Below are 14,508 nucleotides of genomic sequence, written 5' to 3'. Positions count from 1 at the left end.
AAAAAAAAAAAAAAATTCACATTATTTATTATTAAAAAGGTTTGGGTACATAAAATATCCTTGCCAATCTGTTTTGGAATCAAAATGGGTTGATGCCAAAATTTCCTGTAAATCCATTTTATTTAAGCCAACTGCTAAGTTTTACAGATCCTTCCTATGCAGACTAGGGCTTTGGCCATGAGAAAATCAGAACAGTAAGAGGCCAAAATGATCAATTCATCATCTATTTCCGGCCCTTCCCTCTCTTTCCCACCACCATCCCTCCGCAGTCAGAACAATGCCCCCAACCATGTATTCACACTTCTCTTCACAAAACTTTGTTCCATTTATGAGACTCAAGTGCCCCAGCCCCAGGTTCAAAGCTATTCCTACCTTGCTCTCATACTATTAGGCCCATGCTCCCTTCTGACCTTCCCCTCTCTGTCATCTCCAGGCCCTTAGCCTGACAGCCCAAGGTTTGACTGATAATATGCTACATACTTTTGAGCCTTGGTTCCCAAAAGACCTCTCTTAGGAATGCTTTTCCCCACTCTTCCACTTGTCTCTCTCTCGTCCATCCTTCAAGGTCTACCCAAATGCCCCCTCCTCTACAACCTTCTCCAATATTCTTCCCATACTTAATCAGGAGGAACAGCTTCTTGCCTAGTTCTCCCCAGCACTCCAGCTACACCACCATTACAGCCTTATCAATCCTTCATAGGTTTGATAAATATTAATTTTCCATATTGGACTCTCCCATAGACCCTGAACTCTAAGGAAAAGTGAAGTGTTTTATTTCATTTTTTTTGTGCCTAGCATGGCAACTACTTAGCAATCTTGGCTGAACAAAAATTTTCCTTTTTGCTTTTATTTTCTCCGATGTGTTTCATTCCCATAGGCTTCATTTGGCCTGTGTCCCTTATCTTTAGGGGAAGCCAACTTTCAGCACATATGTTAGCCAACATAGCAAAGTTTTTTGTTTTTTTTTTTTTTAAAGAGACATTTAACAAATTATGCAGGCTGTGATGTCCTTCATTCCAGCTCAAATTTCTCCTACTGAATATGCTAGAACTTAAATCCACTTCCACAAAGACTTCAACAAGAGAAGATGAAAATCCTATTCCTGCTATATTTAAACTCACATCTATTAGGAAAAAAACCCAAAAAAGTAGCATTAAGTTCAATGCATAGTGTACCTTTTCATTTACATCTGTCTACTAATGTGCAGGTACTGGTAAATCTGTTCGGGTTCATTTACCCTGACTGTATGTTGCGTTTATTTCTGGCTGGAATCTGGCAGGCATGTTCTCTGTACTTCTGCCATGGAGTAACAATTCTATTTTATTGTTCTAAAATTCTCCAAGGGCCAGGCACAGTGACTCACGCCTGTAATCCCAGCACTTTGGAAGGCCTAGGGGGAAGATTGCTTGAGGCCAGGAGTTCAAAATCAGACCTTGGTCAACAAAGCAAGACCCCGATCTCTACAAAAGAAAATAAAATTAGCAGGGTGTGGTGGCATGCGCCTATAGTCCCAGATAGGAGGCTGAGGCAGGAATATCATTTGAGCCCAGGAACTCAAGGCTGCAGCGAGCCATGATCATGTCACCACACTCCAGCCTAGGTGACAGCACAAGACCCTGTCTCAAAAATTAAAATAAAACCCTCCAGGAGAAATACCGAGCATTCCTTACAGGGCAGGTGGTTCTCTGGGTTTGTCACCTAAACTGCTAATATTCCATCTGACCCTGTCTGCAATGGTTTTCCTGCTTGTATTTTCTCTGGACTTTTTTCCCCTATTCTTCTCTGATTTTAGTTACTCTTAGAAGAGCCTTGCAAGTTTTCTACAACAAATCCAAATTCAACATTACTTTAATAGAATTATGTGAACAGGACATAAAGATATCGATTAATAAGGCATGGCGATCACCTAAGAATACACAAATTTGCGATAAAACAGACACATTTTATTTTAACTGTAATATATGGCTAGAGATGGGGAGGAGGGAGAAGTATTAGAGAGCAGAGGCTCAGAGGCAAAATGGTACATTCATTCTCAATGCACTGACAGGCAACAATGCAGACGATGGGGCTATAAAGCAAAACACAGCCCTGACTATAAGGGCCTTATAGCCTAGTGAAGTGGTCTCTGAAAATATTCTGCAAGTCTTTTTTCAGCAAAAATCTTATGTTGATATATCCAAAAGATAAGAGAGATGATGAGTTGCTCTGGCTGGAGTTGGGAAGAGGATGACCCTCATTTCTACCCCAGCCAGGCCACCTGTGCCCCAAAATGCCTCTGCAGACCTGGGAGAGCCCAGCACGGAAGAGATGAGAGTGCCCCCCACCCCGCTTACTCCCATCTTATTCTGTTTTGATATAACACTTACTACACTGCCACCTACCTACACAGCTAGTGCTACATACATATTTTTTAATAACATGTGAGGGCTCTGAAATAATTTACAAGTCACTGGTCTAATAAATGGGATTGGCAGAAGTGTATGGGGAACAGTGGAACTGCCAGACACAAGGCACAAAAAGTTGTGTCCAAATCACTGGAATCCAAAACTAGACAAAGAATTATAAAGGTCTGACCAGTTTCTCTGAAATCCCAAGAAGTAGAAAGCTCATCTTAACTACTTTCTTACTTTGTCCTTACAATTATTGTTTCCTTAGTCAGCTCTATCTGCTTGGCAGGGAAGTTTCTTAAAATCTTCCATGCTTTCTTGAAATCTCCAACTCTCCACACCCCCTCCTCCTCCCTAGGCAGAGGATTTTCAGTGTGCAAAGAGTATTCCTTACATTCCTGCCCTGTGTGCAGCCTGCTTCTCACCCACACACCTCTGCTTGCACCTCTGCTCTCCTCTGGGAGAAGGATATTCTTACTACCCAACGCCAATCACAGGGGATCACACTGGGTTCTGAGTTCCCCAGGAAAGTCCTCAATCCAACATCCTCTTAGTCTCCTGCATCTTCAACACCATCCTGTGTGCTGGCTCCTCATCAGGATTTACGCATACTCTGGTTTCTCATATACTTAGGATTTTCACTTCAGGATGGTACGAAAGTGACAAGCATTCAGTAGGAACCCTACTTTGAGTACCCACACAACCATTCTGCTTCTCACTTTTTCAGTTTAGTATTCAATAAATTCAACACTTTCATTATAAAATCGGCTTTGTGTTAGATGATTTTGCCCAATTATAGGCTAATGTAGGTGTTGTGAGCACATCTAAGGCTAGGCTAGGCTATGACATTCAGTAGGCTACGTGTATTAAATATACTTTTGACTTAGGATGGATAGGTTTATCAGGACATAACTCCATAAGAAGTATTTATATTAAAAGAAAAAAAAACACATAAAAGAGTTCTCTTAATCCCAGATTCTCCCTGCATCTGTATTTTACTTTTCTCCAACAGCCAAACTTTAGGAAGGTCTGACTCCCAATTTACTGTCTTCGCTTCACCTTTCTCATCAACACATGATAATCTAGCTTCAGTTATCACTCCCCAGAAGCCTGCCTCCCTCTCCACCCAACTGACATTTCTCAGTAATCTTGTCTACTGCCTCTGACATGAAAAACTCCTCCCTGGTTCCACGCTCTCTGGAGTTTCCTCCAGCTTATCTGGTTGCAGCCCTGCTGCTATTTAAGAGCCAACATGCTCCCTTAATTTTTCACTTTTCTCAGTTTCTGTTCTGGGCCCGTGAGCACTTGTCATTGTTAGCAAGAATAACATAACTCCCTGGGGGGTTCTGAAACTACAAAACCTGTTAGGGGCTGAGACCCAAGCTAAGTCTCTAATACTAGCAGGATACGCCCATCACTTAGGAAACAAGGTAGAAACAACTTCTCCACATATTCACCTTCTTCATCTACCACTAAGGGCAATCTCATGTACTCCTACGCTGGAATTATGATACATATGCAAACCTCCAAGTCTTAATCTTTAGGCCAGTTCCTTCTCCTAAATGGCAGATCTGTGCTCAAACACATGATGCCTTAACAAGCATCTCAAACTTACATTCAAAACCAAGTTAATCACTTTATACCCTATTCCAAACTTCGCTTCCTCAGTTGTTTTCTAATTCAATGAATGGCAATGCCATCACCTAGTTTCCCAAAAGAAGTCTTGCCTCTCCTTGGCACCTCCTCCCTCACCAAGTCTACCTTCAACAGCTCTCATCCTAACACCACTGTCCTCAATAACGTCACTTAACACATCTGGCCCACTGTGTATCAAATACTGCTGCCTATATAGCAGTGAAGGAGGCACACTTAATCCTGAGAGGAAGAGGGAGGTAAACAAAAGGACAAGATAAATTCAGGCTGTTCATGGAGGCTCATGCCTGTAATCCCAGAAGGATCGCTTGAAGCCGAGTTCAAGACGAGCCTGGGCAAAGTGAGACCCTTGTCTCTATATTTTAAAAATAAATAAATTAATTTTAAAAAGTTTTAAAGAATAGATAGATTCAGACTATAATAAAAGCTATGAACAAAACAAGGCAGGGTGATGCAATGGGGCACTACTTTAGACAGGAAGGGTCAGAGAAAACCTCTCAGAGGTTACATTTAAGTTGAACCTGAATGACAAACAGAAACAAGTCAAAGATTTGAGAAGCAAAGTGTTCCAGACAGAGGGAGGAGCCAAGGTAGAAATAAGCTTGAGGAGTTCAAGAAACAGGGAAGGCCAACAAACCCATAGCTTAGGGAGCAAGGAGACCAGGTCAAACGGGTTCAGAGGGAGACAAAGGTTAGATAGGACCCTGCTGACCACCATGAAAGCAATGAAAAACCACTGGAGCATTTTAGGAAGGCAATTGACATAATCTAATTTGAATTTTTAAGAGATCACTTTAGCTGATAAGTGGAAAAAATGGTTTGGTAGGAAGGTAAAAATAGGGGGTAGGAAAAACAGGAAACTAATAATACAGTTCAGATAAGAAGGTATGGTTCTTGAGATGAGAGGGAACAAATTCATAAGACACATATATGTATACGGTTTTTGTGTGGCACAATCACAGCTGGCTGATGCAATACTCCCACCTCAGCCTCCCAAGTAGCTGAGACCACAGATGAACATCACCATGCCTGGTTAACTTAAAAACATTTTAGAGTCAGGATCTCACTGCGTAGACCAGGCCTTTCTAAAACTCCTGGGCTCAAGCAATCCACCTGCCTTAGCTTCCCAAAGTGCTAGGATTACAGATGTGAGCCACCACAACTGGCCCAAACTCAGGATATGTTTTGAATATAACGTGAACAGAGCCTGCCGGGCAATTAGATGTTGAGAGTGAGGGGGAAAAGGAATCAAGAACAGTTCCTGGGTTGTTTCTGGCTGCAGGTTACAGGTGATTTTTACAGTTAAATCACATACAGCATACGATTTAATCAGTTTTGATGAGTGCCTATCAAGACCTAACCATTTTCATACTCTAAAAAGTTCCCTCACATCTTCTCCTAGTCAATCCCTTTCTACCCAAGAAGCAAGACCAACCTGAAATAGTTCACAAATAAGTTCTGCTCATTCTGGAATGCTGTTAAGTGGGATCACCCATTACGTATGATTTTTGTTTGGCTTTTCACTGAGCATAATATTTGTGAGATTAATCCTTATTACACGCATCTGTAGTTTGTTCCTTTTTTATTGTTTGTGGTCTTCCATTGCATGAACATGATGACTTGTTATCCACTGTCTCACTGATGGACATCCGGACTGTTTAGTTTTGGTTATCATTTGGTTATCAATATTCTCATATAAGTCTTATTTGTGGACATTTTCATTTCTCTTGGATAAATACCTAGAAATTAAACTGCTGGGTCACAGGGCAGATACATGTTCAACTTTTTGAGAAACTGCCAGTTTTCCAAAGTGGTTGCATCATTTTATACTCCCATCAGCAGTGCATTCAAGTTCCAGCTGCCTGAGTCCTACGTGTTTTGCTTAAATAACTCTTACCTATGCCACAACCAAACTCACAGTCTTTCAGTTCTTCAAACATATTTCATTCTACATCTTTTTTTTTTTTTTAGACCTTTGTAGATACACTCAGAGGACACTTTCCCTCCTTGCCCCATCCCCTTTGCTGCCTCCTATTCATTCAACAAATATCCTGAAGGATGAGAAAAAGGCTAGCCTTGCCAGAGTGCTATGGACAGAGGAAACAGTATATTAAAAAGTTCCAGATGGTGGTTCACACCTGTAATCCCAGCACTTTGGGAGGCCGTGGTGGGCAGATCATGAGGTCAGGAGTTCAAGACCAGCCTGGCCAACATGGTAAAACACTGTCTCTACTAAAAATACAAAAATTAGCTGGGCCTGGTGGCGGGCACCTATAATCCCAGCTACTCGGGAGGCTGAGGCAGGAGAATCACTTGAACCTGGGAGGCAGAGGTTGCAGTGAGCCAAGATTGGGCCACTGCACTCCAGCCTTGGCGACAGAGCAAGACTCCGTCTCGCAAAAGGTTCCAGAGATGGGAAAAAGCTTGCCACCTTCCGGGGCCTAAAAAAAAAAGTGAATGTGACTGGAGGGCCGTGAGCAAAAGCAGCAGGAGGGTCAGAGACAGGTAGGAGCCAGATCTTTCTGGCCCTTGTGAACCATGTGGAGGAGTTTGGAATCTAAGTGCTATGGGAAACCATTAAAAGATTTTAAGCAGACACACGACTCTTGGCCATTCTGGGTGAAGTGGAATAGAGACAGGAGCAGAAACGAAGCGGCCGTCATCATGTTCCAGGTAAGAGGTGAAGAGAGTAGTGGCAATACAGCTGAAAGAATTTATCTTACGGAAGTAGCACTGACAGTAACTCGGTGATAGATTTAGAGGTAGAGGGTGGTGAGAGAAAAGGAGGAATCTGATTCGAGAAACTGGGTAAATGGTAGAGCCACTTATGGACTGGGGGACAAATGTAGGACAAAGAGTTTGCGAGGAATAAGTGTTCAGTTTTGGACTTAAGAAGCTCATGATACCAGTGAGATGGTCAAGCCGCTGTGTCGAGCAGGAGTTGAAGGCGCTAGAAGACATCTAGCTGAAGATGTCAATGTGGGGATCATCAGCTTATAAACAAACACAAAAGCCTGGGGATACCAGAGATCACCAAGGGAGACAGGACACTGAAAAAAGAGGGTCTGGAGAATACTAACAGTCAAGCGGAAGAGGATGAACAACCAGAGGTGGGAAGAGACACTGAATTCAGCAGGCTGATGAGGAAATACATGGTCCTGCTCTGAGAATCCTCTAGTGATCTTTCAAGTCAGGGTCACACACCTGGTACAGCACCTTCTATTCCCCTTATGAGAACACTTTTGATACCCCTATTTAATTGCCCTTCTCTACTATCTACTAGGCCAATATTTGAGGACATAAAATCAACAGAATTGGCAGGGACCAGCCCTGCTCTAGTCCAGTGTCTTAGTACATAGCACAACACAGACTGATGGTTTAATGGACAGCTACCATTCTAAGTGCCACCTGCAGGCAGTCCACTTCACCATATACTTTTCCTATTTTAGTTCCTTCCCCCAACAGCCCAAAAGAAGATATATCTCCATTGCACAGATGAGGAAACTACAGCTCAGGCAAAATGCCCGAAGTCACTGATAGCAAGTGATGGAGCCAGGATGAGACTGCGCATCCTCCTTCACACGCTCTGCTGCCTTCCATCACATGGACTTTCTTCAGCAATAGTATCCTCTCACATCACTGCCAAAGGGATACAAAATCTGTCCTCACATAATTGGTCTCCCACAGCACTAAGTCAGGGAAATGCCCAGGGAAGTACTTCCCTGCTTGACTTCTCAAGAATCCCTATTCTTGCCAAGCACAGTGAACATTCTCCAGACTTTCAAAGTAGTGCTTCATCCTTAGGGCACTTCTAAATGCAGCAATGAAATCTGGCTTCTCTGAAACTGAGGTCTGGAGGTAAAAGAACTTACAACCGCTAGAGCCTTAACTCTTTTTCAATTCTAGAAACCCATTATAGCCACCTATCAGGAGTTTCACCCTACATCTAAAAGGCCTCACTCTAAATGAACTAATTCTGATCATGGCAAAGGAAGTTTCTCTATGTCACCTATTTTGGACCAAGGCATCATTAGGATGAGAGAAACCAATGGGGCCTAAGAAGCCAACACTACATATCTTTGTGAAAATTAACAGTAGTACAATCTTGTCTCTGCTTTCAAGACTGATGTGTACTGTCTCCCCTTGATATCTTAAGATTGGAACTATATAGGCTTTTTCCTGAGTACATTAACACCCAGGAGCTTCCTTTTTCCACTCAAGAGCCACCGTCAACTACGCTGGTAAGAGCATGGGGCACAGATGGCAAAGAACAGGTCCTACCCTTGATTCTGTCAGTATAAAGCCGCATAACTTTGGGTAAATTACCAGCTTCTTGGCATCTTCCTGAGTTGTAAAGCCAAAGGGTTAGACTAGACAATTTCTTAGGTGTCTTCCAGCTCTAAAATTCTATCATCAGAGAGTATGGAAAGGGGGTGGGAGAAGGCACGCTGGATGCCAGCTGGCTGGGAAAGACTGAGAGGATGAACCCTCCTGGCTATGGTTAACAAAGCCTGTGTGATCTGCATGATTCCCTCCCTTGCCAGAGCCCCTGCTTAGAGCTTTCCTTGCTTGCCTTGACATCCCCAGCCCCCTATCCAAATAGAGGAGTCCCAACAAAGAAACATGAACACAACTACAGGTCTAGATCTAAAGTAGGGGAGCGGGGGGCAACAGACACAACCAGAGATATGTTTCCTACACTGTCTAACACTCACCAATATTATAATGCATCTCTACATTTTTAATTAGGATGATTAAAAAAAAAAAGCAGCCAGCACTCCTCTTTCTTAGCCTTTACAAGGTACCACTAATGATCTCCCTTAAGCTCTTTTGAGCCAGGTCCCTATTCACAGAGCATAAAGATATAAACAGAGGGAACACTTCAACCAGCCCACTTCCATCCTTTGGATTAACTTCTCAAGATGCTCAGGGCTAAAACAAATTATTTACTTTGTTTAATGTCATTTCCATCCAGCCCACAGATCAAGTTCAACTGCCCCACTGGCAGAAAAGGCTTCAGAACAGGGAGTATCTTTGTGACCACTCTAAAGTAACACCCCCTGAGTTATTTCACATTGTTTTCTTATTTTCTTCACCACTATTATCATCACCTGACATTTTTATTTACTGTTTACAGTCTGTCTCCAGAGTAGGCTCTTTCTTGTCCACCATCGCACTTCCCCATGCTGAGAATGCCTGTAAATACTTGTTAACGAAAATTAGCGCACACACACGCGCAGACCTTAATTCACATTCAGGGACATGATGTTCAAACATGGAAACCATCTTCCAATCAGACTGATATCAAATGTTCCAGTGAATTTCTACTCTTTCCTATAGAACAGCTTACATACGCATACTGCAATAATGATATTTCCCCTAGTAGTTTTCTTTCTTAATTCCCCACTATGAAGCACCAGATAATAAGTCACGGATATACCAGCTAACTCACGTTCTAGTTCATCTTCCTGCTGGGTCATGCATATTACCCACAAAGCAAACATTGCTCTTACACAGAAAGTACTGATTGTGTTTATCGCCATGAGACCCTTTTCACCCATACCACATGTATCAAGGGTATTAAAGGACTTTCAACAGCCTAACCAATAATCAAAAACTATCCAGTGCAATGAGACCAAATTATGCTCTAACTATAAATACCTTGATTTCAGTATACTGTATTCTATTTCTTTTTTTTTGGACAGGGTCTTGCTCTGTCTCCCAGACTGGAGTGCAATGGCAACAACATGGTCCACCGTAGCCTCAACCTCTCAGGTTCAAATGATCCTCACACCTCAGCCTCCTGAACAGTTGGGACTAAAGGCACCCACCACATCTGGTTTTTTTATTTTGCAGAGACCAGGTCTTACTATGTTGCCCAGGCTTACTGTATTTCAAACGTATCACTTTCATGTACGGCTTTTACTCCAATAGTTTTATTGTTTTGCTTTATCTTGTCACTTTTTTACCTCCACAAAAAGAAAATGAAGACAGTAGAGTCAAAGCCCCAGACAGAATGAATGAGTACTAAGGTGCCTTGAACACAAAGTCCCCATGAGTAAGAAGGCTTAAGGCATTTACTGGGGAAAGAACTGTCTTTGGTAAATATATCTTTTGAGTCCCAACTGGTCAAACTGAGTGAGAGCAGTCACCCTACAAAATGATTCTAGTGCATTGTAAACTAGTCAGGAAGAGAGACAGCCCTTTATGTATTATGTTACTCTTTAAGCTGATACCACAGTTTTCACCTCAGGACAGAATGAAGTAGGAAAAGAGAAATTTTTCATAGATTAAATCTCACGTACACTGGCAAAACTGACCAAGTATGGGCAAGGTAAAAGTTTAGGAAACTCCCGGGGATCACAAAAGCATAAGCAGTCTCAAAAACCACCCTTTCCAGTATTTCACCTGAATCTAGATTTTGGATTCATCATAGCTTTAAAATAAAAAAATAAAATAGCCGGGCGCAGTGGCTCACGCTTGTAATCCCAGCACTTTGGGAGGCCAAGGCGGGCGGATCACGAGGTCAGGAGATTGAGACCATCCTGGCTAACACAGTGAAACCCCATCTCTACTAAAAACACAAAAAATTAGCCGGGCGTGGTGGTGCGCGCCTGTAGTCCCAGCTACTCGGAGGCTGAGGCAGGAGAATGGCGTGAACCCGGAAGGTGGAGCTTGCAGTGAGTCGAGATGGTGCCACTGCACTGCAGCCTGGGCGACAAAGCGAGACTCCGTCTCAAAAAAAATAAAATTAAATTAAATTAAAAAGCGAGGCACAGCAAGAAGATATGGATTCCAGGGCCACACTTACCACTGACTGACCTGTGCCTTGAGCAGGCAAAAAACCTAGTACAGTACAGGCTCTGGAGCCAAGAGGGGGAGGGTTATATCTAAGCCTTGACCCTCACTAGCTCTACCACCTCTCAGGGAAAGGAAAGATGGTCTACCTCTAAGGTCAGCTGGGTGGATGCTGTAACACAATTTAAAATGCCTTGGACAGAGTCTAGCACAAAGGGTTGTTTTTTATACAAATGCCAGCATTTTTTCTACTTAGGTTGGACTCATGAGAAAAAGTCCAACTCCAAGTAAATGTGATCATTTCAATTACATTCCATTTTATCTTACAGATTTTTTAAAAGTTAGGCAGGTGCTCACACCTGTAACCCCAGCACTTTGGGAGGCTGAGGCAGGGGAATGACCTCCTGACCTCATCTGAGGTCAGGAGTTTGAGACTAGCCTGGCCAACATGTCAAAACCCCGTCACTACTAAAAATACAAAAAAACAGCCAGGCATGGTGGCAGGAGTCTGTAATCCCATCTATTCGGGAGGCTGAGGCAGCGGAATCGCTCAAGCCTAGAAAGAGAAGTTTGCAAGTGAGCGGAGACTGTGCCATTGCACTCCAGCCTGGGTAACAGAGAGAGACTCCGTCTCAAAAAAAAAGTATACCACTACTAGGTTATGGAACCTAAAAGCCACGTCTCCGGATATCTTACTAATTTTGGCAACCTTCTCTCACATAAATACATACAAATTACTTTGTTGAATGAAAATTTTATAACAATATTTTCCCTTGTAAGTTATAAGACAAGTGTAACATACACGTGAGTGTGATAACTGCTTACATTTTAATAGGCCAGGAGCAGTGGCTCACGCCTGTAATCCCAGCACTTTGGGAGGCGGAGGCAGGCGGATCACCTGAGGTCGAGTTCGAGACCAGCCTGACCAACATAGAGAAATCCGGTCTCTACTAAAAATACAAAATTAGCCAGGCGAGGTGGCGCATGCCTGTATTTCTAGCTACTTGGGTGGCTGAGGCAGGAGAATCGTTTGAACCCAGGAGGTAGAGACTGCAGTGAGCCGAGATCGCACCACTGCACTCCCGGCTAGGCAACAAGAGCTAGACTCCGTCTCAGAACAACAGTAACAGAAAAAACAAAACCAATTTGAATAATCAGAGTTTTTTAAACACCACACTGAACTCAAGGTCATAATTCAAATCCTAACAAATTGTTTATTCTGGAAAATTCCCCAAATAATCTGTGTGGCTATATAAAAGTGTCTACTCGCGGGCTGGGCACGGTGGCTCACACCTGTAATCCCAGCACTTTGGGCGGCTGAGGCGGGTGGATCACGAGGTCAAGAGATCCAGACCATCCTGCCCAGCATGGTGAAACCCCATCTCTAAAATACAAAAATTAGCTGGGCACGGAGGTGCGCACCTGTAGTCCCAGCTATTCGGGTGGCTGAGGTGGGAGAATCGCTTGAACCCAGGAGGCGGAGGTTGCAGGGAGCTGAGATAGTGCTACTACACTCCAGCCTGGGCGACAGTGCAAGACTCTGTCTCAAACAATAAAACAAACACAAAAGTGTTTACTTGTGACAGGCCTGATGGTAACACACAAGAAAATTACTACCAAACCATCTCCAAAGTCAGTAGTATAAACACTCTGCCCCTATGCTGGGATCCTTTTAGAAACTGTTTAAAGAGATTGAACCAAAAAGTGATACAGGCCGGGCGCAGTGGCTCACACCTGTAATCCCAGCACTTTGGGAGGCTAAGGTGGGCGGATCACCTGAGGTCAGGAGTTCGAGACTAGCCTGGCTAACATGGCGAAATGCTGCCTCTACTTAAAATACAAAAATTAGCCGGGTGTGGTGGTATGCGCCTCTAATCCCAGCTACTCGGGAGGCTGAGGCAGGAGAATCACCTGAACCAGGGAGGTGGAGGCTGCAGTGAACTGAGATTCCGCCACTGCACTCCAGCCTGGGCGACAGAACACCACACTGTCTCAAAATAAATAAATAAATAAATAAATGGGGATTTAATTTTTAAAAAATAAAATATAAAAATAAAAAGTGATCTGAGAAAGCCATATTGTACCCATATTGGGCACATATCCGGCCAAGCAGCACAGTTCTAGAAATTTAAGACAAAAATTCTGAGATTGGTATAGAAATATTTGCCGGTCAAAAGCATGGCCTAAGGCCTTCACACACCATAAAATCAGTGAAACTAATTACGGTTCTTCAGCATCTGCAGAGCATTGGCTACCAGTAAGGAGTAAGTTGGGGGAGGCAAATAATTAGTGTACCCTGAGGTGACAGTTAATTCCACTAGCATACCATTTCACAGAAGATGTTATGGCATTCTACTTCATCCCCCTACTCTGAGAATGCTGAAGCTGGCTGGAAATTTCAACCGTTAGCCAAATGTCAAATGTCCTTAGAAGAACTTTAATAAGATCCGGATCCTCCACAATCCCCTGCATAGAAAGCTCTTGGAACTCCTCTGAGCCAACATACACAGACCCAATCACATGTTATCCACACATTTCCCAAGTAGACAAATATTCTCTGAAGTATTTCTGATAACTTCTTTCACAAAGACAAAAAATATGTAAGATGCATTCCACCCAGGTCAGAATAACACACTTTCCGTTCTGAAGCACCGAACAGCAAGTGGGATCTCAAAAAAGAGTATACCCTGACCAAGTTTTATGCTCTATTGAAGGTAGAGGCTGGAAGCTAAAAAACAGGCTTTTAAAAGCCAGCTAAGGTACAGTCTGCATTTCTCAGAAAAGTTGCCTATGGCTAAAACAGAGCACAAAATGAGAGATAAAAAAGCAAAACCACAAACCCCTGTACTGTCTGACCTGGGAATCCTCACTTAACAGATGAGGAAATTACGAGGGTAAGTAACTTGCCCTGGGCTGCAGTTTATTTGGCGTCAAAGCTGTAAGCAGATTCCTGGTCTCCTAGGTCGGAATTCAGTGAAGTTACCCCACCCATCAAACAGCTACCCCACGGAAGATGCTGTATAAAACTCTTCACTCTTCACTGAGGCTGTTAACATAAGGGTCCAATTATCATTCAAAGATCAGCCTGTTAGATAATAGCTCGAAAATTCCATCCATTTTACAGCAGTTACCAGAGACATCTAATCTTCGAGGGAAAAAAGGAAAAGGAGAAAATCCTAATTTTGACCTGACCCCTAAGGTCCAACTAAAGGTATCAGCAGACCGTATTGGTATCCGCAACCACAGAAACCGACAATAATCCCACCCACAAGCAGAGGAAGACAGCCGCTCCTCGGCACCGCCCCCCAGCTCACTAAATTCCTCTCCCATTCTGGCGCCCAGGGGACAGTGCACCTCCTGCCGCAGCCTGAGAGCAATCAGCCCGATTGGCCACGCTCCTTCAAACCACTACTTTCCCCCGAAAAAGGGACGAGAGCCTCAGGTACCCAAACGAGCGCTCCCTTGCCCAGACACCCCGGCTCGCACACCCCGCCCTGTTCCCCGCGGCGCGGGAGGAGAGGCCGCCCCACACAGGAAGTGTGTCCTGCGCCGGGACCTTGCTCCCAGCCTGCCGGTACCTGCCCTCCGCCCCCAACAGGCGAGAAGCAGCCGCGTCCACATGGCTTCAGGTGTTCACATGGCAGTAAACGGGCCCCTGCCCTCCCGGGCG

At 43.7% G+C, this 14,508-nt stretch overlaps 2 protein-coding genes across 2 annotated transcripts in view; one reads left to right on the top strand and one right to left on the bottom strand.

Annotated features, from left to right (window-relative positions):
• TCF20 (transcription factor 20 (AR1)) overlaps positions 1-14,508 on the bottom strand; it is a 134,609-nt gene that overhangs the window by 106,111 nt on the left and 13,990 nt on the right. The window lies entirely within an intron of this gene.
• The window catches only part of LOC105539004, a 61,246-nt gene that overhangs the window by 42,341 nt on the left and 4,397 nt on the right, over positions 1-14,508 (top strand). The window contains exons 3-4 of the mRNA XM_011979112.1: positions 14,181-14,280; positions 14,406-14,507. Of these exons, the coding sequence (XP_011834502.1) occupies positions 14,181-14,280; positions 14,406-14,507 (202 nt within the window). The remainder of the gene's footprint in view (positions 1-14,180; positions 14,281-14,405; position 14,508) is intronic.

Source organism: Mandrillus leucophaeus, unplaced genomic scaffold (genome assembly GCF_000951045.1).
Source record: "Mandrillus leucophaeus isolate KB7577 unplaced genomic scaffold, Mleu.le_1.0 Scaffold2, whole genome shotgun sequence".
In the NCBI taxonomy this organism is placed as follows: domain Eukaryota; kingdom Metazoa; phylum Chordata; class Mammalia; order Primates; family Cercopithecidae; genus Mandrillus; species Mandrillus leucophaeus.
Note: the sequence above shows the minus strand (reverse complement) of the source record. Positions and strands in the feature narration are given on the sequence as shown.